General features: G+C 41.6%; 4 protein-coding genes across 6 annotated transcripts; 2 read left to right on the top strand and 2 right to left on the bottom strand.

The window, feature by feature from the left end:
• Positions 1–36: 36 nt before the first annotated feature.
• On the bottom strand, positions 37–6,783 carry trim105 (tripartite motif containing 105). Of its 2 annotated transcripts, none has more exons than XM_061079671.1 (7): positions 6,710–6,783; positions 5,851–6,181; positions 3,722–3,817; positions 2,145–2,378; positions 1,963–1,976; positions 1,709–1,824; positions 37–1,490 (listed from the first exon to the last, which is right to left on the bottom strand). In XM_061079671.1, exons 2-7 carry the CDS (start codon positions 6,145–6,147, stop codon positions 931–933), a joined length of 1,317 nt encoding a protein of 438 aa, XP_060935654.1. In that variant the 5' UTR covers positions 6,148–6,181; positions 6,710–6,783; the 3' UTR covers positions 37–930. The 2 variants fall into 2 exon arrangements, with proteins under 2 accessions (XP_060935654.1, XP_060935655.1); XM_061079672.1 differs by lacking the exon at positions 6,710–6,783 and adding an exon at positions 6,326–6,638.
• Positions 6,784–10,554: 3,771 nt separating this feature from the next.
• npy7r (neuropeptide Y receptor Y7) lies at positions 10,555–15,908 on the top strand. The gene is made up of 2 exons (XM_061079568.1): positions 10,555–10,672; positions 13,843–15,908. The coding sequence occupies exon 2, from the start codon at positions 13,880–13,882 to the stop codon at positions 14,996–14,998; it is 1,119 nt and encodes a 372-aa protein (XP_060935551.1). The 5' UTR covers positions 10,555–10,672; positions 13,843–13,879; the 3' UTR covers positions 14,999–15,908.
• A 1,228-nt stretch (positions 15,909–17,136) lies between these two features.
• prelid1a (PRELI domain containing 1a) lies at positions 17,137–21,325 on the top strand. 2 transcript variants are annotated; one of them, XM_061079570.1, is made up of 6 exons: positions 17,137–17,250; positions 17,716–17,841; positions 18,922–19,147; positions 19,238–19,351; positions 19,589–19,667; positions 20,372–21,325. In XM_061079570.1, exons 2-6 carry the CDS (start codon positions 17,750–17,752, stop codon positions 20,491–20,493), a joined length of 633 nt encoding a protein of 210 aa, XP_060935553.1. In that variant the 5' UTR covers positions 17,137–17,250; positions 17,716–17,749; the 3' UTR covers positions 20,494–21,325. The 2 variants fall into 2 exon arrangements, with proteins under 2 accessions (XP_060935553.1, XP_060935552.1); XM_061079569.1 differs by having other exon boundaries at positions 17,137–17,432.
• A 932-nt stretch (positions 21,326–22,257) lies between these two features.
• On the bottom strand, positions 22,258–26,350 carry mxd3 (MAX dimerization protein 3). The gene is made up of 6 exons (XM_061079961.1): positions 26,205–26,350; positions 24,979–25,078; positions 24,777–24,806; positions 24,548–24,662; positions 24,212–24,377; positions 22,258–23,557 (listed from the first exon to the last, which is right to left on the bottom strand). The coding sequence occupies exons 1-6, from the start codon at positions 26,272–26,274 to the stop codon at positions 23,439–23,441; spliced, it is 600 nt and encodes a 199-aa protein (XP_060935944.1). The 5' UTR covers positions 26,275–26,350; the 3' UTR covers positions 22,258–23,438.
• Positions 26,351–27,403: the final 1,053 nt, after the last annotated feature.

The following is a 27,403-nucleotide window of genomic DNA, read 5'->3' as shown; positions in this document are numbered from 1 at the left end:
GGTGTAACAGCTGCAGAAAAAAAATCCAAGACAGCGTTTATTTAAGAAAGAAGTGATCTGGTTTATTATTTGTATCAGCACATTTGTTTTACAATAACCGTTTTGTGTGTTTGATCTTGTACACGATGAAGCATCTAAACGATATGACAACAATGCAAAATGTGCTGCATGGACTGAATCCCAGGTGTTCTCTCAGCCACAACTAATAAACAATCAAGTGCATGATACCACGTGTTCAAGGCACATGATAAGTGTATATAATGAACGTGCAATGACAAATCAACAGACGCTAAATCAGCATAAGAACTCATAAAGTGCTATAAAGTAACATCAAGAAACATCCCAAATAAAAACATACCAACGTCTCATTTCAGACTAATGTATAAATCAGATAAATCTATTTTATTAAACTGAATCTCAAAGTAAAATTCAATGTGATTCTATCATGTCATGATTTAACTCAAGGTAGATTCGAAAAACAACAGTTTAGAAGTGAGTCGACAGAAAGAGATAATCATTAGAAAGATCATCTGTACATGTAGAGCTGATCATTGGTTGAACAGTGTGAAGCCTGAGATTAGAAGCATCTCAGCTTCACTACATTAAACCCGAAATGATAGTGTTCTTTTTAATGCGTTTGTGCTGATCGCGCCAACAGCCTCTTCAGAATGACTAGAGTACAATGGAATTATTTTTTTAAGTGGAGATTTTCATATCATTTTTTTAAAGATGTATATTGGATAAGAAATAGAAGCATCTGGTAATAATAACAAGTCATAACCGCAACTAGAACCTTCTTGTGATATGGCACCGTAATGCAAACTATGGCAATAATGTCCTCAAATTGCTGTGTGAGAACAGGCTTTGGCCAATAAGTGAATTGACAGGTCTCACAAACTAAAAGGCTTTTAAAAGATGATTGTGGCCATGTTAGTAGGACAGCCCAACAGGCGGGTAGTGGAGGAGTTTGATAGGCTGCGGTTCCTGACTGCTGCCGCTGATGCACGGGCTGAAGAAGGGGAACACCTTGCCCCTCGGCCCGTTGGCGAACGAGTAGAGCAGACTCATGTCGTCAGCGTTGTAGAAGGACACCCTCCTCTCCTCGCAGTCCAGGAAAACGCCGAGCCTCTGGGGGGAGGACCCGAGCTGCAGCCTGGTCCAGGGCTGGGTGCCGGCGGAGTACTGGCTCCTGTTACGCAGCCGCAGGGTCCAGTAGCCGCTCTCTGGTCCCAGCTTGATCCGCGAGTGTCTGTCCACCGCCTCCGATGCCACGCCCAGGTCCCATTTGGGTTTGGAGCCCACTTCCACCTCCCAGTAGTGGCGCCCTGTGTGGAAGCCCTGGGCAGCCAGAATGTTAACGCACTGGAGGAAGCGCTTGTTGTTGTCCGTGTGCCATGTCATGCCGTCGCATTCCACCGCCAAGGTTTTATCCCTGGAGACTCTGACGCTCGGGTGCGCTGTGTCAACGTCAAACGTTAGCGGGGACGGACCTTAGGGATAAAATAATTAATAAAATGATAATACTGATGATTTAATCAGTAAAAGAATTCAATAGATTTCAAATTAAATAAATATCCCATCACTGGAACAATTGTGTCATTACTGTGATTCTGTTTGCACTTCAACATCTTAATTACTCCCCTTTATGAGGCAGAACTGGTTCTTGGCTGAAATCTTTTCCCTGTGAAGCACATTAGAGGGAAATTACCTGGCTTCAAAGACTTGAACATCTTTCTCCATGTGATGTACTGTAAGGGAGCCATGTATTTGTTGCTGAAAGTGTTTATATTGAACTCTGGGGCAGCATCCACCGGTGTATATGGTCTGTGGTGGGAAAAAGGGAAAAATACTTTCAGCTCGAACCATTTATTCTCTGCACAAATGCAGTGAGAAATCAAATAAGCACATGACAGTAACAAAGTGCCGAAGGCAATCAGTAGTAACACTAAAATGAACACTTACCTTAGCTGTGGGAGCTGCAGCAGGAAATGAAAGAAAAATTGGGTTAAAAAAAACTATAGTTCAAACAAATCAAATTAGAGGACATGCTATTCAGATATGATGAATTCATGGCTCGACAGCTACTTTGAGAAACACAAACTTTAATACACATTTAGACTTTTTGTCCGAACTAAGGCGCTCACCTCGGTCAGTACGATGTGATCAGTGGAGGCACTAGCCTGCTGCAGCACTTTCATGTTCTCCTCCAGCTCCCTCACCGCCAGTTTGACGGCCTCCAGGTGGCGCTGGACCTTCTCCAGCTCATCCTCCTGCTCCCTCCTCAGCTGCTCCAGCATACACGACTCCTCATCGTCCAGTATCTGATGGAGAGCTCGGAATTCCGCTTTGACACGGACCTGCAGATCTGCTCCAGCTCTCTGAAGGGAGGATTCAGTGATGTTAAAGCAAGATTGTATTTTGGCAGCGCTGTAATTTTTCCTCAACCACTTAAGGAGTGAGATAAGATGCCAAGTGGCTTGTTTTAAAAAATCACACCCCGCATTCTCTCGCTATCCACTTCCACTCTGCTTGCGTGTTCGTAAGGAGGGTTCCCAAATCCAAACAGCAGGGACTGACAATAAATTATACACTCTCCGACAGCGAGTCTGCATTAATACCGATTTACTGACCATGATGCCTGTGTTATGTTCCTCATGAAACAGGCTCTGTACAAACGTTAGTTCCCTGCGAATACTCGTAAGAACATTCACTCATAATCTACTCAAACTAAGACGGACATTTAATATTGTCGTACAGATACTAACATAAAGATGACATTGTATTCAAAATCAAATAAACACATACTCAAAGGTCGACAATTAAATTTGATTGTATATAAGCATATATACAATATATGACTATTGCAAAAACTGAGTATCTTGTATACATCAGCTTTAAAAACAAAAGAAAACCGGCAGCAAGGCAGAATGGAGATATAGTTATTATTAATATTAATATTTTAATTTTGTTTTTCATTTCATTTACATCTATGGTTATGAAAAGTTATGATTGTGTACAGGAACTGTTGACCTGATGCTTGCTGCTGCATTTATTTCCTTCACTTTAAAGCGGGAGGCTTCATTCAGGCGCTAGAGCAACTAGGAATAAGATTGATGCTCCATCACGGAGGGCTCGGTTTTAGAAACATCCAATTACTCCAACTCAAGTGCACTTTTCCAAAGAGGAACAAAAAAGATACAGTGAAGCAACACATTGCAGCAAAGACATCAAAGTGTCCAACAACGAGAGGAACGATTTCCTGTTCATCATCTCATCACAGCCTGCACGGATAAACTCGCTCTTTACCATCCAGCTGCCTTAAATACATTAGCTATGCTTTCCTTTCTGTCCCCTGTTCTTGTGCAATTTCATGTATGCAAGTTTGGTCCATTTTTTATGTAACTTAAAGCAAAAGTAAAGGTACTTGGTGTACAGCAATAGGTCTCTGCCAATGCAAAATTGACGGAAACATTATCATGTAAGGATTCCCTCTGCACAACTGACACTAAAATGAGTCAAATGCTAGACAGGTATTTATGTAGCCAAGCAAAAAACCATTAGGTTTTACATATCAAAGCTCAAAGTGTCACTTTCCACATCTGCAAACACAACTGAACATGCAGGACGAGGTATTGCAAACAGCCATTAGACAGGAACATGTGTTTTCTTATCTGTTAAGTGCTGCCATCCCTCCAGTCTCCCTCCCGGAGGAGTGTTGTACCTTTATTGTTTCCATCTTGTCTTTCTCTCTGTGAAGACTGTTGATGTAGTCCTCCCTCCGCAGGCGGTGGCTCTCCAACGTCTCTTTCAGCTGTTTCTGGACAAGAATTATGTAAAAACAAATCAGAGTGTGGACAGAAACCATGGCAGATTAAATTAATTAATAATAAATATCAGTCGATAACTATAAAACGATGTACATAACTTTATATATAAAACTATGATAGTACCTTAACAGAGACATGTATATATTGTATATAATGTTATGTTGGGTCAGCAGATTCTGAAAAGCAGGGGGAGAGAGAGAGAGAGAGATAATGAGAGCGTGAAACAGAGAGAGAGAGAGCGAGCTGGGAGGGGCTGAGTGAATCTATGCTTGCAACAGCACATTTTAATTTGGTTCATTATGATTGTTATATCGTTACAGGACTAAATAGATTATCGCAGGACAATCTAGGCAATTGAGGGAAATACTGCACTGCATCACCGACTAGCTGCTACAACCAGCAGCTCCAACTTTTTAGTTTATTACTAATTAAAATTGTATTTGTGAGTTATGGTTTTTTTGTTTATCAACCTGCACATAACAAGCTATTTCATCAATCAACTCTTGTGGTAAGTTTCCAAGCTTGCTGATGAGTTTTTTGCATTGGGAGTTGGGCGTCGCTTTCTGCTGCAGGCTGTGAGAGACGACCAATCAGAGCAGACTAGACTTTGTGAATCTTAAACCCACTAAATGTGGCTTTTGTCTGCAATAGGACTGGATACAATCAGCATCAGAAGCAGTAGCAGAATTATTTTATTGGCCAAGTATATTTTCACAAACAGGAAACTGACTTGGTGTGGTTGGTGCATCGGACACAAAACAACAATATATATAAATGCCGGGTCAAATGACTCAGCAGTAGAAACCGGCTCCAGCTCGATTTAGTAGAGATGGACAGGTGACACCCGGGTAAATATACTTATTTGCATATGTCATGCTGATCACAACAGGGGAAATAAAACAAAAATGGCTAACTGCTTTACTAGCTACTAGCTCCTGGACAAACATTAGCTCCGTTCCATAGAAGGGTCTCCAGTCCTGTCCTGCACGTGACACACTCCCAGTTCTCTGTGTTTACTATGTTCAGTGAGTCAGAGAGGTGGAGCAGCTTGTAACCAGATGGGGGTTTGCACGCAGAACAAAAAGCTGCGTACAGACAACCACTACAATCCTGAACTTTTCTAAATATTACCTGGAGGAGCTGTATGTGTGAAGGAAAATGTCTGAATAAGTTGAAACGCACATTCAACGCACTGTAACCAGCCCCCCCTCCCCCCTCCCTCTTAAAAGATCAGTGTAATGAGCCGAAATGCAAACAGAAAAAGGGCTATACGATGCAATTAGGTCATTAATATGTCACTTATTGTGTTACTGTACCATAACATGTAATATATGGTCCAGCCATGTGCTAGGTTTCGACCTGGGCTTGTCTGTCAGAGCCTGTCCAAACATCGGATCATAACCAAAAACCAAAACAATAGCTAATCAGGGGTAGGGGCACATTTTTTAGAGATATGGTGAAATCTACAAGGAGTAGACCGAACTTTAAAACAAATAAAAACCCACTGAGGAAAAGGAGGACAAAAGCCTGCCAAAAGAAAGTTCTGTGTGAGATGGGGATTAGGCGATAACAGAGGTTGCCATAGTAAAAGACCCAACTCATCTGTCATCGGAAATAAAACGATCAAACAATTTATGAAATGGTATTTTTATGTCCTGGACAGATGTCAATAATTGAATGCTATAATTGTGTTTTGTTTTTCCACATATCCTGTCATACAAAGTGATATAAAGTGAGTGTCGAGTGAACTTTGTCCTGAGCAATTCAAGCGCGATATGTTTTTAAGATAAGGGAAATAAACACAGATGTTGACTTGAATAGAAAACTAGAACACTGTATTCAAATCGTACACGAACGTAACAACTCAAAGGTTATGAAACGCTTATTGATAAATAATTGATTAACCCTGAAAGTTATTTGTTTAAGATAACCACTCCCCAGATGACCAAGAATAAAATGGTGGAAGGAAACCAGGAGGATGATGGTTACTTTATGTAGACTTAGAGGGGGGGAGGGGACTCACCTCCAGGTCCTGGATGTACGTGTGCGAGGTGGTGGCCCTGACCTTCTCCACCATGGCGGTGACCAGGTAGTTGGTCTGAAACTGCCTGCAGGTGAACACCTTGCGGCACTGCGGGCAGGTCACGGGCCCCTGGGTTCCCCTCCAGTACCTGGAGATGCAGGGTCTGCAGAAGTGGTGCATGCAGTCCAACATGACCGGGTCGCGGAAAAGGTCGCAGCAGATGGCGCAGGTCAGATCCTCCCTCAGGCTGTTCTTAGCGGATGGAGGAACAGCAGGAGGTGCAGCAGCAGTGGCCATGATGAGGGCTCCTTCCCTCCGCAGTGAGTCAACACTGAGGAAACGAAAGTAAAGGCATGGAGGAGAAGGAGGAGGAGAGGAACACACAGTTAGAGTGGAAGGAAGAGGGGGGGGGGTACAACCATGGTACAACTACTTTGGATTAGCTGAAATTCAAGGAAATCAATACAAAGTTCACATTTGACGTGGAAAAACTTCTGCTGTTTGTCAAAAGAACTGAAGCACTGTGTGAGTCTGGATCCTGCAGAGCAGACCTCCCCTCTGAAACACGACACACACAAAACAACAACAATAACAACAACACTACCTCCACCTGAACACAAGTCAAGTGTGACCCACAGTGAGGAAAGCAGGTGATCCGTCACGGGATGTGTGAGATCGCTGTGTTTGGACAGGAGATGGTTTTATTTGGTGTGACGTTGTTTGCGTTTAGCGACGTACCAACTATGTCTATGCGTACAACAGCCCGTAAACAACCTTTTCGAAAACTGTAAACAAGCCAAAGTACAATATAAACACGGTGACAACATTCGGCGATAAGTTAACGCTTTAATAAACTCACGTTTCGTCAGTAGTTCGGAGAAACGTCTCTTGGAGCTGGACTCTGCTCCTCTGGACTGCTGGGAAAGAACAAGACGTACACACGCACTGCGCATGCGTCCACTACAGCCCGCTCCTCTGATTGGTCTATGCCTCTCACAGCAAAAAGCAGGAAGTGCGATGATTTTATTTGTATTATTGATATTTAGCATTTTCAAACCTTACGAAACTTAAATAAGATATTGTATAATAAATAATCAAACATATTAATTCGAACAATAGTAAGAATAATAAAACGAAACAGGTGCATCTTTATACATAAATGATAAGCAAGAGAAAAGATGGATATGAAACTAAAAGATTGTAATACATAAGAAAGAAAACAAGAAAGAAATAAGTAAATCATAAATAAATAAAATAAATCATAAGAAAGTTAAATTATTTTATTTTATTATTAATACTAGGGCTTTTTATTTCTAGGGAAATATATTCTGCTATAAAGTTGAGTTATATCCATTCAATTTTTCTTTTTCAGGATGATGAAAACACGTTGTATTATTCTTATTCTTATTCTTATTCTTATTGAACAATTTTCAAACCAGCAAACCATATGGCACTTTAATCAGATACTGTATTATATATTAAATTTGTGTAAATAATACAAAATAACAGGTGCATCTATATACATAAATGATAAGAAAGAGAAAAGACAGATATGAAACTAAAAGATTGTAGGACCAAAAAAACCCTATTCAGCTGCAAAGTTGAGCTATGTCCACTGCATTTTTCTTTTTCATGATGAATCACAGTAAATCCAGGTTTCACTCTCATGTGCTCATAGGTTTGTGAACATACGATTTCCCAAGTATCAGAATGATATTAACAAGAACGTCATCTTTGCAATTATCCACGACAAGACCTTTAATAATGTCCTTATGGGACATTGATGGAGAAACTTCGTCAAATTACTCATTTTCCGTTTCATTTTGGGAAGGTGCTGCATTGAAACACATAAACTGCATCTCATCTCTATATTACAATTCTGCAGAGCAACCTCAATGGCCTCGTGATTGAGCCTTTTTCAATTCACTTAATTACATCTTAACACAAGCAGCCCAGCAGCCAGGATATTGGGACTGCCAGTACTCCCCTTCAATACAGTCGGTTAATATTTAACAGACGACTTTAAGTCTCAGACCCTGAAAAGACTGGAAACTACATTTCCAATCATGCTGCTGAGATATTGTCTTTCATTAGACCACCAGGTGCCCATTTTACAAACACACACTTATTTATTTATTAGTCATTTATTCTTTGTTATTCTATTCTCTGTGACAAGTAGTTTTTTTAAAGTTGATATAGGGGCCCTGTACTTCAATGAAGAATTGAATATTTAAACTATTTAATTTAAAAGTTTTTATAACCCCCCATTTTAGCACTCTGAAGCACCGCAGGAAAGCTATTTAACATTCAGTTCATTCAATTGGACTCCTGTTTATATTTACACATAAATGGACATCAGAGACTTGATGAAAGGCGGGGGATCAAGCCCTAGATCAATTGTTACTTTCCCAGATACCTTGACCTGCATAGAATAAAAGAAAAGCCCAGCAGGATGTATAATTGGAGCATCAGAAGCAACAGAATCCAATTTGCAGACTTCACAGACTCTCCTTCCTTTCAACTCAAGGTTTATAATGGTCAAAGTCTTTGAATAGGCCGCAGTCTCTACCTCTCTACTCATCTGAGGAACACTGAGAGCAAAAGGAAGATGGCGGAGTTGTCATTGGGATGTGTGAGTTTGTGCGTCCTCCTCTCCCTTGTTCAATAATTCACACAGCTCACGAGAGACAGGCACAAGAACCCCTGTGTAGACATACCATCTCTGATCATGTATATGTATTAGGATCAGTGGCACCGGTGTTCTCAGAGGACCTGGACTGAGGCAGTGAACAGATTAAGAACAGTGGACTTTACAGACACGATCTCCAGCCATATGGAGGGGAATCAGAGCTCACTGTATATGTGCATGCAGATATGAGCCCAGGTCTACTGATACTGTGCTGTCGGGACCTGTTGGAGATTTGCAAGTTTGTGGTCAGGAGAGAAATCCGGTAATGCATGCGATCTGACAACCTTGACCCATGTGACCCATGTGGGAGGATGATTGAAAGAATAAATTGAGGCCGAGGGGCAGCCTGCCCTGATCAATAAGTGTTTTTCTCTGTTCAGTTCAGGCAATCACCAATCATGCATTATAAAATAGAATACCACAAAGAGAATTGGAGGATCTCTTACAGTGTTTCTCCTTCAACAATAAATCTCAGCTGGGACGATGAGAGCCGACTCTCAACAGCTCCAGGGAAATATAGAAACAAGGCTCATGGAAAACACCTCTGGTGATCGAGACCACAAAATATCCTTGTAGAAGGTGGGAATGGTTTTCAAATCTGCTAAAGCTACTTTATTTATGTCCACTTTCAGGTGGCATCTGTTTTCAGGTCATATCCTTAATTCTTTATTGGCATTCCTACTACTGCCACAGGTCTGATAAGGTGAACTCATTTCAAACAGAGTCATGGGAGCTGCAGGTGGATGACTCTGTTCCTTCACTCTAGATCCAATTTGATTCAAGGTAAACTTTTTTCAAGGTGGGTTGAGTTTTATATTAATTTCAAGCATAGAAAATGTCCCTCAGTGTTAAGGCTATACATCGCAGACGCACATATACGCAGCTTAATCAACATACGAAAACAGCTGTGAGACGTATCCTGAAGACTCCAGTTGCTCCAAGCATTTCCATATTATGAGAAGAAAAATGGCTCAAGCCAGTCAAGTATAAATATAAAAATGTAATAATAAATAATATGTGCTATATTTGTGAATTAATATAGTATAAGCTTTGCCTTTATATAGCCCTGTACGTTCTACTCAAACACAAATTTATGTTCATGTAATAGTGAATTTTATGCTGCCACCCCAACATTATCACAGGTTCCTCCTGGCCACCCCCAGCAAAATTGCCTGGCTCGCCACTGGTCAACAGTACAAACCTCTTATGTTTAAAGAATACGAAATATAATCATTTGGGTAAAAGACACTCTCTGAATACTAAAAATGTTTATTGAAATCCATACAATTCAACAACAACTCTTCTTTCATCATCTTGGCACTAACAACTGCTTTTGCATGTGTCTATTGCTCCAACTAAAAATAACAATATGCATTCAGCAGGAACTTTAATCTCTTTTAGGACGTCATGGGAGCTCACAAAAAAATTAGCTTGTGAGGGATTTGTGTGCCCATTGTCTTGGAGGCATATCAGCTAAATCTGACAGCAGGTTTTGTGCGTTAACCATTGCTTGTTGCACAACAATGTGAAATCGTGTCACATGCAGCACAGTGTTGTGCCAGCCCACTCTTTATCTGATTGAAGAAATTAGATCAGTAGAGACAGTGACATGATGGAGCCTGGAATAAAACAATATGATGATGGCTTTGTGTTTACAACCCATGATTGCTCCAAAGTTCATGTACAATTGTTCTCATAAGGAAAAAGGGGAGATATAGCAGGGAAGCCGTTAAGTAAATACAGTGTACAATAAACACATTTTAAATTATAAAAATGCAATAAACTTAATGACGTGTTGAGCACCTGAAAATTGTTTTTCATGTCTTTTCTTCGCTGAGTAATGGAGTGGAATTGAAATAACCCACATCATGCATACAAAATGTGGATCCATGGAGCGCATCCATTGCGCACATCTCCCAGCGACAGTCCCTGCCTGGCGCTGGGAGATGCGGACGCTCACTGACTCGCAGTGAGTCGTGCAGACCTGCAGCCTCAGGAACGCTCGGTCGAGCCACAAGATGCACACTGTGTGCTGCCACAGCTTGGGAGGAGCTTCGGGATTTCCCCCCTTCAATGTCTCACAACAGTCTCGAGTGAAGACGCGCATGCAAGAGGAGAAATAGTGGGGAAAAGGTGAGTGAGTCCATTAATATGTAGATTTAGACTTATTGCGAGACTAGTTTGGGGACAGAAATGCTAAAAGGTGTTCATGTCTCTGTTCCTCTGTGAGAGTGTAACCTGTAGTTACTGAAACTACATGTGCGTAATTTGGATACGAGGTAAAAACCATTTGAAAAGGAGCATGGAGCACATTACTTGCCACAGAAGAGTGTTGGCTTGGTTTGCGCACCTGTCTGCTCGGTTGAATAAGCTTTGATTGCTCAAGTGGAGATATTCGAATGCGCACTTTTCATTGAGTTAAACAAATGTCGACAAATTACGCACGAACGAAGCATCAATGCGCGTTTGATTGTGAATGAGGCGCCTCATCATAATCTGACGACGGTGCGTGGAGCTGATTAGAATCCGCTTTCAGCTTCTTTCGGCTCCGGCAGGTGGATTCCTCATGTGACACAAGCCCGCCTCAAGTGTAGGATTACCATCTCTGATCAGTGGAACCGGGCGCTTTGACAAATTACTGGTGCTTTGTAAAGTGCCCGTGTCGCCTGCAGTCGGCTGATAAATCCATGCAGCGGGTCCGTGCGTGGCTGTGCGTGCTCTGGAGACAGGAGGGTTACAGGCACATAAACAAATACGTGTTTTTTTACTTTATTGGCAGTGCGATAATAGTTTGTATGAACTCGTTTTTCAGGGGTCCTGACTTATACTGCAAGTCATTTCAAAGCTCTTAGTGTGTCTGTTTGTTAGTGTGTGTGTGTGTGTGTGTGTGTGTGTGTGTGTGTGTGTGTGTGTGTGTGTGTGTGTGTGTTATGTCGCACACCTGCGCATTTAATGTTGTGTACTTAAGGAAAAAGGAAACCAAAGACTGAATTTATGTTTTGAATTTCTGCAGAAACGCATTTAAAGAGACACATTAAACATATAAACAACACACACACACAATTACATATGTGCATATATTCACTACACACACACACACACACACACACACACACACACACACACACACGAATACACACACACACAATTAAATGTATGCATATATAAACCACACATTCATATTATACACCACATACACACCACACACACATATACTCCACACATACACACAAATGTGCCATTTATACACACATACACAAATACAATACACATGCACATATACCACACACATACTGTATACACATACACATATACACCACACACATACACACACCAAACGCACACATACACACCTGTAGCCTCGACTGTTTGTTGCCTGAATCCACTTACTGGTGCATATAAGACAGTAAAGAAACACAATCATGCGACAAAATAGCATTTACTCCACATTAAATTGAAATATTCAATATTTTTTTCCATTATCTTTCATCATAACACATTTTTGAAAAAGCAATTGCAGCAGTAAAGTGCAGTTTGTTCAGTGATCTGCAGAGAAACTGTCTACAGGAACAGACGCGAGGCGACAAAGTGTGTCTGTCACCAAAGCAATGACCTCTCATTACATTTTCTCCTGATTGTGTCAAATCAGTTGGACATGAGTGTTAGCCGAAAAATGTACAAATTGGATTCAGGGCCATATAGGCACTTAAAGAAACTACGACAGTGTCCTGATTGACATTCCTCTAACTCGTCCACCTTTAACATCAAATTAGAATCTGCATTTGTTGAAAAGCCATTTGCTGAGACTCATATCAATTAATGTAATTAGCATTCATCTGCTCCATTAGAATCTTAACAGTTATTCAAAGGTCAACTTTGACATTAAGTTTGTGTATGCATGACTAGACGCTCTCTCTGTATTCAGCAGGAGCTCTCAGCCTCGCACAGGTAAATTGACAGGAGAGACAAGAAAATGAATTGCTAAAAAAAATTACTTTTTAAAAATAGATTTTGTTGTGTAACATGGGCCAGCGCAGGTCTCTCTCTCTCTCTCTCTCTCTCTCTCTCTCTCTCTCTCTCTCTCTCTCTCTCGCTCTCTGTCAGAAATTAGGCTCACCTCACAATATTCCATTTATGAAATGCAGAGTGAGTGTGTGAGCAGTCTGCAGCTCTAATGATGTGGCTTTGAACTGACTCACTCCCTCCAAACACACTTCTTCCTCCATCATTTCCCTTTAGCCATTGTAATGGCACAGGTTGTTCATATTTCTTCGGAACACTGCTCGCGGTCGGCAAATGAATGCATGTACTGTACCTCAGCCCCAGGCGCTGCTCTTTTAATATGAGCAGCTCAAGGTTAGAAATATAGTTGGTCTTTTCAGGATGGTCTGGAACAAGTGTATAGAGCAAAAGATGGTTTTCTATTGATCATCATCTAACTGAGATGGATATTTCATTTTCTTCATTTCTTCCATAATGTCATCTCATGCTATGTTGTAATAGATTTCAACAGGGAATTGTCTTATCTTCCTAACAGCTCTGTGTCATTGCTCTCAAGTTAATTACTACATGACTTTAATAGCAGTGTGTTCTTTACAATGCAAACTGTTCTTACCAGAGGATATGAGGAGAATAATGAAATAGTGGTGTATCACTTCTGTTTAGTCCGGTTTCATTAGAAGCTAGATTTAGTCCAAGCTCTTGCAGTTCACTGAGTGCTTGTGAGGAGAAAAAGACCCTGAAAATAAACAATACAGGTACTATTATAATATTGTCAAGTTAGTTCTGAGTGCTGTAGGGCATTGTAAGAGAAGCACAAACATTAAATAATAACCCTGAGCAGAGGTCAACCCCCAGAGAGCCCCAGTGTTTAGTAAAGTATTTGTGCAAACACGGTTGTTAATCTTTGGCAATGGGAAGCCAGTGAGCGATCGTGTCCCAAATGACATGAACTGCACTCATAACTCTGACTGGTTGCTTTTGAAACATATTTAAATGCTGGCTGATCATGAAGCACGTGTATTACCCTTCTGGGGAAGACAAGCAACAGATGGCAGTGACATGACAATGCAGATCAGGGGGGATGGAAATTCGAGAGAGGAGGTGAAAATAAGGGTTCAGTTTTGCCGAGATCCCCCCGCTTGTCCCTCAAAAAGGACAAGTGGTATAGATAAATAATAATAATTAATAAACAGCTTCAAACTTGTATTATTTTTCCAGAATTCCTACCTTTCTTGTATTAACAACATTCTTCTTGGCCTGCCTCAAACAGTGATTTTATTTCATGTGCTTTTTATCTTCAGGAGCCAGCACGGCCTCGATCCGGCATTTTCCACCAAAATGAGTCCCCAAGACTCATCCAACAACACAGAGGACGAAGGGGAAGCTGGGGACAGCGACGCCTTGATTCTGTTTAACGACAGCATGGGTTTGCACACACCTGGTTTCCAAACTGACATCACCAAGCACCCTGGGGTTCAGATCCCCTTGATAATGGCGTACTCCCTCATCATCCTGCTGGGGCTGCTGGGCAACTCTCTCGTCATCTACATGATCATTCGCTACAGAACCATGCGAACTGTGACCAACTTCTTCATCGCCAACCTGGCCCTGGCCGACCTGTTAGTGGACACTCTGTGCTTGCCCTTCACTCTGGTCTACACTCTGCTAGATGACTGGAAGTTTGGGGCCGTGCTGTGCCACATGGTGCCCTTTGCCCAGGCGCTGAGCGTTCACGTGTCCATCCTTACGATGACCGTCATCGCCCTGGAGCGTTACCGCTGTATCGTGTTCCACCTCGGCCGACGCCTCACCTGGCACTCCAGCTTCCTCATCATGGGGATCACCTGGACTACGTCTGCCATCCTGGCGGCGCCCTTGGCCATCTTCAGAGAGTACCGCATTGAAGAGATACCTTCAATCAACCTGCACATCAGTGTCTGCTCGGAGAAGTGGCCCCACGAGACCAGCCGGGGTGGAGTCATCTACAGCCTCTCGATGCTGCTCCTGCAGTTCATTATTCCTTTAGCCGTCATTAGCTACGCATACATCTGCATCTGGGTCAAGCTGAAGAATCACATCAGCCCGTCCACCCGCAAAGACAGCATCAACCGCCGCAAAAAGACCACCAAGATGTTGGCGCTTGTGGTGGTGGTGTTTGCTTTCTGCTGGCTGCCGTTCCACGTGTTCCAGCTGGCCAGCGACCTGGACCTGGCACTGCGGTTTAAGGAGTACAAATTGATATACACGGTGTTCCATATCGTGGCGATGTGCTCGACTTTTACCAACCCTCTCCTGTACGGGTGGATGAATAAAAACTACCGGAACGGCTTTCTCATGGTCTTCCGCTGCGAGGATAAGCCAGAATCTTTCCACCCCGAGGCCTCATTAAGGACCCGCTCCATACGAGGCCAGACTCTGAATGGTCGTAATGGCGGGCACCCACCCACCGCTGTATGAGATTAACGTAACTTTTTTTAAAGCCTGAAGGATGAGATTGAACACACTGAACAGTGATGTGGTTCCGAAGTAGCTTTTTGACTAGAATTAATCCGGAGTATGTTTGTCACTGGAGAGGGCTCAAAGCTTTGTATCTAAATGGCGTTATGTAAGGCTCTTGTTTACTTTGTGAATGGTACTTGTGAAAATACATTTGTTGAACCTGTTCAAATATATGTGGAAGATGTTTGCTAAGGTGTTAAGTAACTCTGTACAATGTATAATGTGTTCTGTCCGTTTTTCGTGTCCAATTTATTATGCTCAGCTGCTTTGCCTTACCTGAGGCTATCGATGTGTTCACACTCACTGAAGGGAAGATGTCGACTATGAGAACAAGTTTCATTTTTCACACTTCCCTTTTTTTTCATCGGCTGCTCAAAACATTTATATGACTGTTTTTCTAATTAATGAATCCACCTGCTGCATTTTGGATTAACTGTCTTGTAATATTTAATCCTCATCCAAGTTACCAGTGGCTGCTGATTTTTCTCGCCAACCAGGAAGTTAATTATTTTCACATCCAGCTGCTCCTGATCAGACGGACCAGCGGGGGTCGGTGTCCAGATGAATGGGATTGGAAGCCGCTGAACCGAGAGCTTCAGGTTCTTGATGTCTTTAATAGTGAGTGAGGCGGCTGCTTTGAGGGTATTTAACAAAAAAAGAGAGGGGACTTGGATGAAGTGAAAACCACTTTTTTTATTTATTTGATGAAGTGTCCTTTGTTGGTGGTCTTTGAATGAGGAAAACGTGACCATTCATTAGACGTTCAGGTGAAGCTCTGTTCCGTGCCTCCATGTGAAATAAACAGACATTGGCTTCAAATTAAGTCAGATTGTGACATTGTGACATTTGACAAACTGTGCGAACCACTTTTAGCCTGATACTTACACTACTCAAAACGAAGGGGGGAGTTAGTGCATGTGCTGCAGTGCATGTAGCCTGGACACTGAAGGTAATATACACTAAAAAAGTAATTATGCAGAAAACAGTGACTTCATGTATTTCAATTACATATTAAATTTCCATGTAATTTTTATATGTTCAATCTCAAGGGTTGTATTTACTGAAGTGTTTTCTGTCATGTTAAGTTAGTGTGAAAAGAGTGATTTAATTAAATCAAGTTAAACTGAAATTTATACATTAAACTCACAACTTTCACTTTTCAGACTTTTCACTCTGAAGGGATTTGATTTATTTACACTAACTCAACATGATAGAAAAAACGTCATTAATTGCGACCCTTTACAATGAAATTATGTTATAAAGGTACATGTTTATTTAAAACACATAAAGTCACCATTTTAGGCAGAATTCTTTTTGTTGAGTGAAAAATAATGTGACTGCTGGAAAATCCTATAGATTGTGTAAATAGAAGCAATCATAGCATTTTTTTTTTAGACACAAAGGGGAAGTTAAACTAATTCCTGCACATAAACTTCCATCCAACATCCAATAAAGCATTTAGTGAAGCAGACAAATGTTGCCTGCATGCGCGGCGTGATTCATTTTTAAAGCAGAGAAAATAAATAGAAAAATATTACATTGCTGGTTTCTTCTCGACACCCACATTATTGATTTCACGGCTTAGCCTATATTCCCCTGTTTGCTGTGGATTATAATAGAAGCTGCAAGCCTTTTATCGGGACCATACCAGCAGACCACAACATTAAGTTTGGACCCATTGGGCGTTACGGCTCATGTGTGAAGATTGTCGCTGCAGACAAGAGATAGTTTCCGGGCTGATCTTATAGCTGTGCAGAATAAATGATCCATCTGTTCCCTCAACAGTTTGCTTAAGGGGTGCATGCCCACAAATAGCAAGGCGAGGGCAGATGACTATGCTAATGAGTAAAAGTAAAATAATAGGTTTTCAGGTTGATGTTGTTTATTTAATGGAGCCTCACAGACATACTCATTATTTGTGTTCTACGTTAAAGGACATTTGATCCAAAGTGTATGAAGTGTCCTCTTTGGATAACAGCTCTTCTGATGGACACTGTGTGGTCGTATGGCGCCTCCTAGTGTTCGGACTGAACCTCACAGATGCACCCAGTGCCGGATGTGTCGTGGTGCCTGACCTTCCCTCTACATCCAGCCTTCCTCGGTGTGGGACGGGTCTTGTGTTTCCGGGCAGCTCGGCGAGTTCTGTCCCGACAGCAGCAGCGAGACCTGCTGACACGTATCTCCTGAATGTCCATGTCCATGTTACACAGGTAAAGCCCATCTCCGCCGGCCGAGGTTCGATGCCGTTGAATGCCGAGGCGAAGGGGAACTTCCGGGTCCTGGCTTCTCCTCCATATCTCATGCTAGGCTAGCTCATGCTAACGAGGGAGCTCGGCGGTGCGGACGTGACAGATGGGACAGCGCTGTTATAGCTGACGTAACCTCTTTATATGTGAGTTTATTTTTGTTAGTGTGGTCTTTATGTTGGAACACAGGCTGATCCGAGCCACACCAGTGACCCTGGTGCTTTTAATGCGTTCTGCTGTCGAGTAGCTGCTAGCTGGAAAGTTCCTGAAAGTGTCTGTCGGTGGCTCTCGCTCATTCTACATGTGTCTGCACATTCATTCAGTCCCTGGCACCTTTCCGTGTGGTCCCATTTCGCCTGCTCAGGCTACGAGCTGCTGGAGTAACGTAGTAAACTGATGACCTGTCGTGTTTGCTCTGTATTGACACAGGCTGCTGCTGCTGCCAGAATAAACAGTGGGAACGATGGTGAAATACTTCAGCTGCGCCGGTGTGCTCAAAAGTAGCTGGGACCAAGTGTGTATCGCTTTCTGGGAGCGGTATCCCAACCCCTACAGGTGGGTGTGTGTGTGTGGGTGTCTGTGTGTGTGTGTGTGTTCTATTTGCTGGGGAAAGTGTTGGGATTTTGACTCAAAATGGTGGACTCACTTATTTCAAATCTATCCTATACACTAACAAATACCTTTTCACACATTTAAAGGTTCCATGTGTACAATTTATTTGAAAGGGATTTATTGGCAGATATTTAATAGGAACATAATCCTAGTGATGTTTGTAATGTGTGATCATGTAACATGCACAAATTGTTGTTTTCTATTCCTTGGAATGGGCCCTTTATGTTCTTGAGCATGGCTAGAAATGCCTGTGACCCAAGCATTTCATTGCCAACGACTACTGTATAATTACTTTGCATATAAGTTTTGAATCTTGATTCAAATACTTTATATTTAAATCTGGAGCGGGTCTGCTCTACAGAGGCTCCCTTGTTTTTTTTGTTGTTTTTACAGTAGCCTAAACTGGCCAAACTTCAAACCTTTTGAGTTTGTATGACAACTGAATGGTACCACAGGTTCTCTTTCTTGTTGAAAAGGAATTGTGACGTGTTCAGCTGTAACAAGCAACTTCACCACTAGATGTCTCTAAATTCTACATGCTGATCTTTAAACCTATGAACTGATTATGGGACACTGTTACAGAGAAAAGTGTCCATCAATGATGGAGTTAAAGGTACAGTGGGTAGAATGTAGGGACATCTATTGGTGAAGTAGTCCAGTCTGGGTAACTGTAAAATAACATGGGGGCCTCCGTTGAGAGGACCCGTTCCCAGTGAAAATATTAAGTTCAGGAAATTCACTGGACCATGTTTCGTGTCCTACTCAGACGATAGTTGAACACATATGTGATATTGTCTTTCGGTTTTGACATACTCATTAGACAAAACAATTTGAGTCAACATCGGATTTGGCAAATGTGTAGAGTAATTAATGAAAATAAAGGTTAGTTTTTCTGACAGTGAAAACTGAACAATTAACCATTTAATTTAGTTATTGACAAAGAAAATAGAATAAAAATAATCGTTAGTTGCAGCCCTACATAGAGTATTGACTTAATCCATACCATTTCCTTCTCTCCCGCAGTAACCATGTTTTGACTGAAGACATCATATTCAGGGAGGTTACTCCATCCAACTGCCTGATTTCCAGACGTCTGTTGACCAAAGTCAGTCGAGCGCCGCGCTGGATGGAGCGGTACCTTCCAAAGCACATGGCCAGCCACGCCTACATAATCGAGGACTCCGTCTTGGACCCTCAAAAAAGGACCATGACCACACTCACATGGAACATTAGCCACGCTCGCCTCATGGTAACCTGGTGCTTGAATCTATAGGCGCATAGCGTCGCTTAGAGTCCTAACACAGCCTAACGCTTCCCTTGTTTTTTGCCCTCGCCCCAGTCTGTGGAAGAGCGCTGCGAGTATGGAATTAACCCTGACAACAGCAGCTGGACCGAGTTGAAGAGAGAAGCTTGGATCTCCTCCAATGTCTATGGGCTCTCTAGAGCTATTCAGGTCAGTAGAGTGAAGTGGAGCTCGACACAGAACAGTGGCCTCTGACATGAACACTCACCCACCGATCTGTCATTTATAATCTGTTATATTCTCTGTTAAGATACAACAGCTCAGTAATCTGAGGGATTTATTTATTGTTGTCCATAAGTAAACATGGGATATGAGTTACAGGTTGCCGACACATTATCTCTAAGAGCTATTTTCTGTCTTGATTGACTTTGTGTCTTCTCTTTCCAGGAATTCGGCCTCGCAAGGTTCAAGACCAGTGTTACAAAGACCATGAAGGGGTTTGAATATGTACTGGCCAGAATGCAAGGTAACTTCTCTTTCAGTTACTAGCTTATTCATCTCTATTGACAATTACATGTATAACTGATGAATTGTGAGTGTGGTGTAACTAGTAACAATAATTTTTTGTGCATTGCACTTATGTCTGGAATAAGCTATATAAGGGAAACCAGGGCTCTGATAAGCTGTAAACATTCAGGTCAGCAGATTTAAAGCACAAGATGAACTGTTTGTTGACATGTTACACGTCAGTCAAATCAGAAGTATGAAGAAGACCATGTTGCTCTCGAGTTCACTCTGTTAAACACAAGAGCTCTTTGTCCCTTGTCTGTGGAAAACTTGGGCAGCAGCTTCTAAAGAAGGGTGTGGCAGAAAAAGGAGTGAAACCGCTGCAGAGATTATGATTTTAAGTTTTGTTTATTTCAGCTTTATCATTTTTAAGCCTAACTAGTGTTTATAATGTTAATAACAATAATCATAATAATAATACAACAATATAATATTACCTTTTCTCATAATATAATTATTATGACAGAATTTAGTGTTAAAATATGTAAAATGTGAAACATTTAACAAGCAGCCCTCTAGAAATGTTGTCATGAGGGTTTGTACATCTCTGAAAGCAGACTTACACAGACAGCTGAAGAATATCAGGGTATAGCACCTGTATTCCTGAAAAACATAAATACATAGATCAGACAAATTAAGGTCAACATTGTAATTCCTCTGTAGGTGAAACTCCATCCAGAACCTTGACAGAAACGGCCACGGAGCGAGCGAGAGAGACAGCACTGGCAGCTAAGGAGAAAGCCAAAGACTTTGCCTCACACGCCCAGAAGAAACAATACGTGTGACGATCTACTTGAATCACCGGTCGTGTAGATACTGACACTGGGACAGATTAATCTTTACCCCCCCTCTCATTGTTCAAACAAGCATCAGGGTAAGGCAGACTGATCCCAGTCATGGGTACGTCACCTCTATGAGGAAGCATCCAAAGGAAAATGGTGGGTGGACCATAAAAGGCCTGAGCTAGGTTCAAGAGCCTGTTCCAGCCTCCCCGTGCGTGCCATGCTGAATCATGCTGTTCCTTTATGACACCAGATCATCTCAGTGTTTGCCAGAGATAGAGATCGTAGAAAGGAACGGCCCAAAATGGCAGGAGCCATAAAACGATAGTAGCACTTTGCCAACCCTGACACAGTTCCTCAGACCTTTGTTCAACCTCGGTGCCCATTAACATGTTACCCTTAGAAGAACATCACGTTGTTTTGTAATAGTTTCACATTATTACCAGCCTCTTGTCTAAGAAGAACACGCCACTGAATATCTGATTCATGCAAATGTTTGTGATTTACTTAAGTTGTTATTGTCGTTTTAATTGAGTTCTGTTCAGCAGCCACCCATCTTAATCATTTTACCAGGTTGAAGTTAATTGACTGAAGAAATGTCCATGTTGTTGGCAACCATAGCTTTATACAAAGAATACAGAACTGATGATATCATTGTACGATCTGGTTGCCATGGAGAGCAGTGTTTTCAATTCATAATGCGTGTACAAAAGGAAACAATGACACCTTGTACACTACATCCAACTCAGATCTGATGATACAACCCATATAAAAGTATGCTCTTACTGTATCAACTTAATATCGACTTGTCAATAAAAGGACAGTTAATTTGTTACCAGCGTGTTGTGATGACTTTATACACTTTGTACACTACATCTATGTGTAATAACATTCACATTGTAGTTTTTCTTTTTATCATTCTCCCACACTCCCACATCCCTCCTGCTACCGATTTCAAACAACAAAATGTTCAACTCGTTAATTTTTCCTTTTACAACTCCTTATACTTTCTGAAATATTCAGCTTTTCCTGTAAATTGTAGGCGTTGGTCACAAACTCCTCCCACATAGTTAAACCAGTTTTAACCACTGAAACTTTCAGCTCGTTCACGACATACAGGCCCCCATTTTTCTTTTTCCGACTCTTCATATTTTAAATATTCAGCTTTTTCTCAAATTTTGGGCTTTTGTCCAAAGTAAATGGTCTTACTCTCCAGGGCCCCCTCACTTTAAATATATATATTGTGTCCATCTCCGGTACTCTTTAACATGGCATCCCCAAAAAGCATAATCGTGGTTTGTATATTGGTTTCCGGTTTCTCTTACCATAATGAGATTTCTGAGAGGGTGTAATAAAATATCCGAAAATCTAACTTTTCCAAGCAAACGGGTACACTTCCAGTTACAGATACCTCCATGTAGTTGTTCATTCCTCCTCTGTTATATTTATGCCTCCCTTCGTCCTCCATTTTGTTCTAACAATCAATTGAACAAGTTTTAAGATTTGACAGACCCTTATACAAACATGAAATAATTTCGACATCAGTGTCTGAAGTATAAAAACATTCGGTTCATGTCTGCTCTAATTTTTCATTTTCCAACTCCTCATGCTTTTTGAAATATTTGACTTGAATTAGCTTTTATAAAAGGCTTTTAGAGTGGGGACATCATGCAAGGACCTTTACAACTCTTGAAATAACCATAAACAACATAAATATAGAAAATATTTATTCATAAAAATAAAAGATTACACCAGTACAAAATGCTACATAATATTACTGGGCGGAGAGACTGATGAATTCATACATACTATTAAAAGCTAATAAGGCATCTTGCATATACACAAGTGAAGGGAAGAAAAGCACCTTCAAATATTAAATATATAGCAATGAATAGAATAGATACTTGTAATAGCATTAACTGCATCGTCATTACAAGTGGAAACTACCTGCCTGAGTGGTGTACTTGTTGCATGCATAATCAGCATTCTAAATGACAAATGCACAAGCAGCGAAGTGTACAGTCGTGAAGACGGAAACATCAGTTATTATAAGCAGTGAATCAAACAGTGACTGTCATTAGATGTGTGCACAGAGCCAGCTTAATGCTCACAGTTTTCTCTTTCACACAGGGAAGTCTCGCACTTCATCACAGAGTCGTGTAGTAAAAAAACACACCCAATTAAAATTCTGCATGGTTGAGTTAACTGCCGGATATCATTGTGCAAATATGACCAGTCAATGTCACCACACTGTTTTCCTGTTGGATATAACCACAACCTTTCTGAGATAAAAACAAGTGCAACGTGTGATCGTTTTGTGCAACAAAAGAAAAAAAAAAGAACAATACAATGACTGAACGTAACGTAGTCGGACGATAATACAAAACATAGCCCAGATTAATGTATAAGTGCATGCTACCCATGTCTTATATAATTTTAGTGCTAAGGAGAAGCTGTATAGAATACTAGACCAAATCTGATTTAAGGCAGAATTCAGTACAGACATACTGGAGTTAAGAATAAGTTAAGAGTTTTGGATAAAAAGCCCTTATCTGGGTTTGGAAAAGCCCTTCAAAAGATGAATAAACTCTTTGAATACTTGTGGGTAACAAACACCTCATGGCTTTGAAAATCAAAATCAAATGCCAATGTGGTTGATGCCAAAAATATACATATGCGTAATGTTACATCCATCCCAGCCCAGTGATTTATACTGCTATTCAGTGCAAATGGACCCAGCTCATTCATAACCGACATTATTGTTTAGCTTGTAGTCTGACATCATGTGAGGGGGAAAGTTGCTCCTCCTGTTTACAAAGAAAACAAAAGTGTTCAGCTGTACAGTAATGTCTCTTCCCATCGTCCCTTGCCTCCATTTGCTTGATTTTTGGAATGTTTTCATGTTTTCTCCTCCTCGATCCGGTTAAGCTACAGAAGGTTAACTGCTGTCATAGCCAGGCTTTGTCCATGCTGGAGTAACAGTGGTCTGCATCTGCGTGTGTAATGCTCAGTCCGTCGGGGTCCACACAGTCAAACACAACGCTCTCCACGTCAACCTCCACGTCCTCTGTAACGGGACAAAACATCGAGTCATTAGCGGATGTAAATATGAAGAAAACCTCCTGTTATGTGGTATGTAAAACCAGGGCTGGGTCACATGATCAACATCAACAGCTTTCATTTACAAAAAAAAGATATTTTTAATATTGATGTCTAACACAACTAGAGCCCAACTGACTTAGTGGTCAGCTAATAAATGACTCAAATAAATGTCGTTGCCATTTTTGGGGTATATATCAGCTGATATCCGTATCAGCTGATATATTACTTCCTATCTGTGTCAGCCTAAAAAATCCATATCAGTCAGGCCCCTATTACAATACACTAAGACAATAACTTACATTTATTATGTTCTAAGTCTTCAGGAGTGTAGAATAAAACATTTAAGCTGTTGATTACATTTTGCTAATGATTTATATATTTAGACAAAAGAAGCTTAGCTTAATACAAACATTATTTTTGCACAAAATGAGATCTGTGGATTTCCCCCCATCACTGCCATTTGGAGCGCATTTTTAAGAATGATTACATTTATCCAAATCTGCCTTAGGGCCTATTGACAATTGTACTCACACAGACTTAAAACATGGTAAACTATCCTGTAAACTCTCTCTGCTGTGACTCGGCCTTGTTCGGACCAATTAGCTGAGAGGAGACCCACCTCTGTCGGAGTCCGACCTCTCTGACGACATGGTCGACCCGTGGCTGTCGTTCCTCATCCTCTCCGTGCCCCTCTGCAGCTGCTCCAGCCGCACCTGCAGCTCCCTCTGCTCCCAGCGCAGGCGACCCTTCATCTGCTCCGCACGCTCGTCCTGGTCCTGCAGCTTCTGAAAGGAGGAGGCGTAGAGGAGAGAGAAAGGAGTGAGCTGTGGACCAAACCTTCAGACAAAGAGAAGATGGAACCTTGTGGCCACGAGAACATGGTCACTAAAAGGTATGCTAACATCCTAGCCACCTAAAACTGCATATGCGTGGAGTGCAGGGCTTGTGTGTGCACCTTAATGTGGAGCTGGGCTCGTCTCAGCAGGTTGAGGGTGGTGCTCCTCACGGCGTCGGACGAGAGGGGGACTTGTTCCTTGAGCTGGTCCAGGCAGTGCTTCAGCTGAGCTCGTCTGCAGACCACAACAACAACAAGCAGCGACTCATGAGGTTTGTCCGTGCCAGCAGGGGGTTTCAAGATAAGTGTGATCTTGAAGGTAGGATATATAAAAAAAAATATGAGTTACCTGTTTTTTTCCAGCTCGTTGTGAACCGACCTGCAGGGGCAGACAGGAGGAGGCAAGGTGGTTTAGTTGAGAATGACACATTGTGCTGCTCAGCAGTGACAGTCAGAGAGTTGGTGTTTGAAAAGGGGCGTTTTTATCGAAGCAGACAGTCAGGCCTTCACAGCCACACCCTCCTGTCAGTTGTGTTATGTCATGTATTCACCTATTGCCACCAGCAGATATCTTCCTGCTCTTCTGTTTGCTCTTTCGATCGGAGAGACCTGGGCTGAGAGGCAGGACTGAGGCATATCCATGTTCGGCTTCTGTTCAGGAAAACACAACAGCTGTGTTAGGAAATAAACACTTCTCCGAAGGTGTGGTCTCTGTTTTTAGCCCACGACGACAGACTACAAGTGTGTGTCTGTGACAAATTGTTGGTTGGAACACGGGGATTAATATGCCTCTTTTTTATAATTATATTCTATTTATATTCTATTTATAAAATTTTGTTCACAGGTAAACACTATAATAATAATAACACAGCACGTCTCAAAACAAAGTTGTAAAGTGCTTCACAAATTGCAAAAAGCACACGTAAAAACAAACATAGAAAGTAAACATAAACATGAAAAACGGAATTAAAAAGGAATAAAAACACGACACATGTGACAAAGACATAAGGCATGACCACAATAATAATAATAAAAAGTCGAATTAATATTGCACTTTTACTTATTATTACTTTTGCTGGTGGTTTCTGACTTGACTGTTTGCTGCTGTAGCAGTGCTAACCCCACCCCCATTGTGGGGCTAATAATGGTAAAAAAATGTATCTTGTGCTAAATATAAACGATATTCAATGATTCATGTGAATGAGCTCCCGTGTTGTGAGTGGTGATTTGTTATTATTATGTTATAACGATCCTCATCCTCGGGTGGAAGTGACTGAAAGTGAGATGAGGACAAAGACTTCGAGCCGCTGTCATCAGCATCTTCCGCCGGGCGGTTTGCTTTTGGATTTGGCGCCATCCCGCACAGATCCTTCACTTTGATAAAACCCACTCTTCGATCCAGTGAAGCAGCCGAGGCGGTGTCTGCAGGACGAGGCCGGTGAACCAAACTCGGTGCTTCGGGTTTATTTTCTGCCTTACATTCATTCACTGCTCTGATCGCTCTGGGTTCCTTTTCAAACCGGGAGCAGATTGGCGCCTTCGAGTACAATGATGCCTCGGAGATGTGGGTCACTGAGTCAAACGGAGAGGATCGCTTCTAATACAGTCCCTGCACAAATAACAATCTCCCTCCGATCTCGATCCTCTGCTGTGTGTCGTGACCCCGCGGTGGGTTCTGATCGCATAGTTTGTGTGTCTCCGTTGTGTATTTTTTTTAATCAACAATGAGCAACTTCCTCCCCCCCTGCAGACTGACAGTTGTCGGTTAAAAACATACCTCTCTCCCTCCTCTCCAGGAACTCGGCGGCCCGGAGGAGCACCTGGATGTTGCACATGTGGTCTTCCATTGTTGTTGTTGTTGTTGTTTTCGAGGTGAATAAGCAGTAAACCGGGGTAAACAACCTTCCTGGGGCTCTGTGGTCTGCAGGCTGGTGCAGATGAAGCTGTGTCTGTGCTACGTCCACAATCCACACAGCCCAAACACTGGTGCTGCGTTCACGTACCCCCCACCAAACTCGGAGATTAGACCATCTTCCTCATATTGCCCTTACACGCCAGTATTTGTTCCTAGAAAAAGTGACACACTCTGGTCAGCGTGGGTTTATATGGCTGTAGCCTACTTTTTGTATAAAACAGCAAGTATAGAAAAATAACCAAACATGAATCAAAGTGGGAAAAGACGCCTTTCTATGTGGCACAAAGTCATAAACACTGTCAAAGTAAACGTGTTTCTCAATAACTCCAGACCATGAAGTATCAGTTGAACGTTAGCCAGCTGTCAGATTTACATAAATGTTGATTAGGGTGTGTTGTTCGAATAAATCAATAAATTAAACGAAATTATTAGATTTTCCGTATCTAGTGAATGCACCGAGAAAAGACGTGATACGTCATTGTCAAGCCCCCAGCCCCTCCCCTCCACAGCACCTTTATTGTTCAGACATTTAGTGACACAAGCTTTTTGTAGTTGCCCCCATTGAATCAAAGCCTGAAACATATATGTTAAGGTTCAGTTATGCTTTAACTGAACCTTTTATTTACCCCTGAAAACTGGGTTTGTTCAACCTGAGACGACAGAAACTTATTGTGTGAAGATGACAGTTTTTCTTCACTTTGTCTCTTTCTCTCTCCGTTGAGCCAGATGTGTGGTTTCATGTCAGTAATCCAAGAACATTAACATGCAGAGGTGTATGTTGAAAATTACCTTGTTACCCGTCTTTACAAATGTGAGGCCTCTGTCTTTTATTTTTATCAACGTGAGGACAGAAACTGAGAATTTAAGTAGTTCACAAAATGGCTCCGGCTTTAGAATAACATCTTGGAAACACATATTGCACAGTGTTTCTTTATAACACACATTCTTAGATTATAAGTTCCCCTGCACAGAAACATTTCCCCTGCACGAATACTGTAAATAAAATAAAAACATCTGTGTGCAGACACTGATCTATGAATAATTATGTGTCATGGTCTGGC

The sequence above is a fragment of the Limanda limanda genome, chromosome 10 (genome assembly GCF_963576545.1).
Source record: "Limanda limanda chromosome 10, fLimLim1.1, whole genome shotgun sequence".
NCBI classification, from domain to species: Eukaryota; Metazoa; Chordata; class Actinopteri; order Pleuronectiformes; family Pleuronectidae; genus Limanda; species Limanda limanda.
Note: the sequence above shows the minus strand (reverse complement) of the source record. Positions and strands in the feature narration are given on the sequence as shown.

What these genes read in the sequence shown, in the direction of transcription:
- trim105 (XM_061079671.1), bottom strand. Translation starts at nt 6,147, where the DNA reads ATGGCCACTGCTGCTGCACCTCCTGCTGTTCCTCCATCCGCTAAGAAC. An exon ending in ACAAGATGGAAACAATAAAG is followed by an intron (nt 2,379 to 3,721) that starts GTACAACACTCC and finishes TCCTCCCTTCAG; the next exon opens with AGAGCTGGAGCAGATCTGCA. An exon ending in GTTCAAGTCTTTGAAGCCAG is followed by an intron (nt 1,491 to 1,708) that starts GTAATTTCCCTC and finishes TTTATCCCTAAG; the next exon opens with GTCCGTCCCCGCTAACGTTT.
- npy7r (XM_061079568.1), top strand. Translation starts at nt 13,880, where the DNA reads ATGAGTCCCCAAGACTCATCCAACAACACAGAGGACGAAGGGGAAGCT.
- prelid1a (XM_061079570.1), top strand. Translation starts at nt 17,750, where the DNA reads ATGGTGAAATACTTCAGCTGCGCCGGTGTGCTCAAAAGTAGCTGGGAC. An exon ending in CGGTATCCCAACCCCTACAG is followed by an intron (nt 17,842 to 18,921) that starts GTGGGTGTGTGT and finishes TCTCTCCCGCAG; the next exon opens with TAACCATGTTTTGACTGAAG. An exon ending in TTAGCCACGCTCGCCTCATG is followed by an intron (nt 19,148 to 19,237) that starts GTAACCTGGTGC and finishes CCCTCGCCCCAG; the next exon opens with TCTGTGGAAGAGCGCTGCGA.
- mxd3 (XM_061079961.1), bottom strand. Translation starts at nt 26,274, where the DNA reads ATGGAAGACCACATGTGCAACATCCAGGTGCTCCTCCGGGCCGCCGAG. An exon ending in CCTGGAGAGGAGGGAGAGAG is followed by an intron (nt 25,079 to 26,204) that starts GTATGTTTTTAA and finishes TTTCCTGAACAG; the next exon opens with AAGCCGAACATGGATATGCC. An exon ending in GAGGTCGGACTCCGACAGAG is followed by an intron (nt 23,558 to 24,211) that starts GTGGGTCTCCTC and finishes GTCCCGTTACAG; the next exon opens with AGGACGTGGAGGTTGACGTG.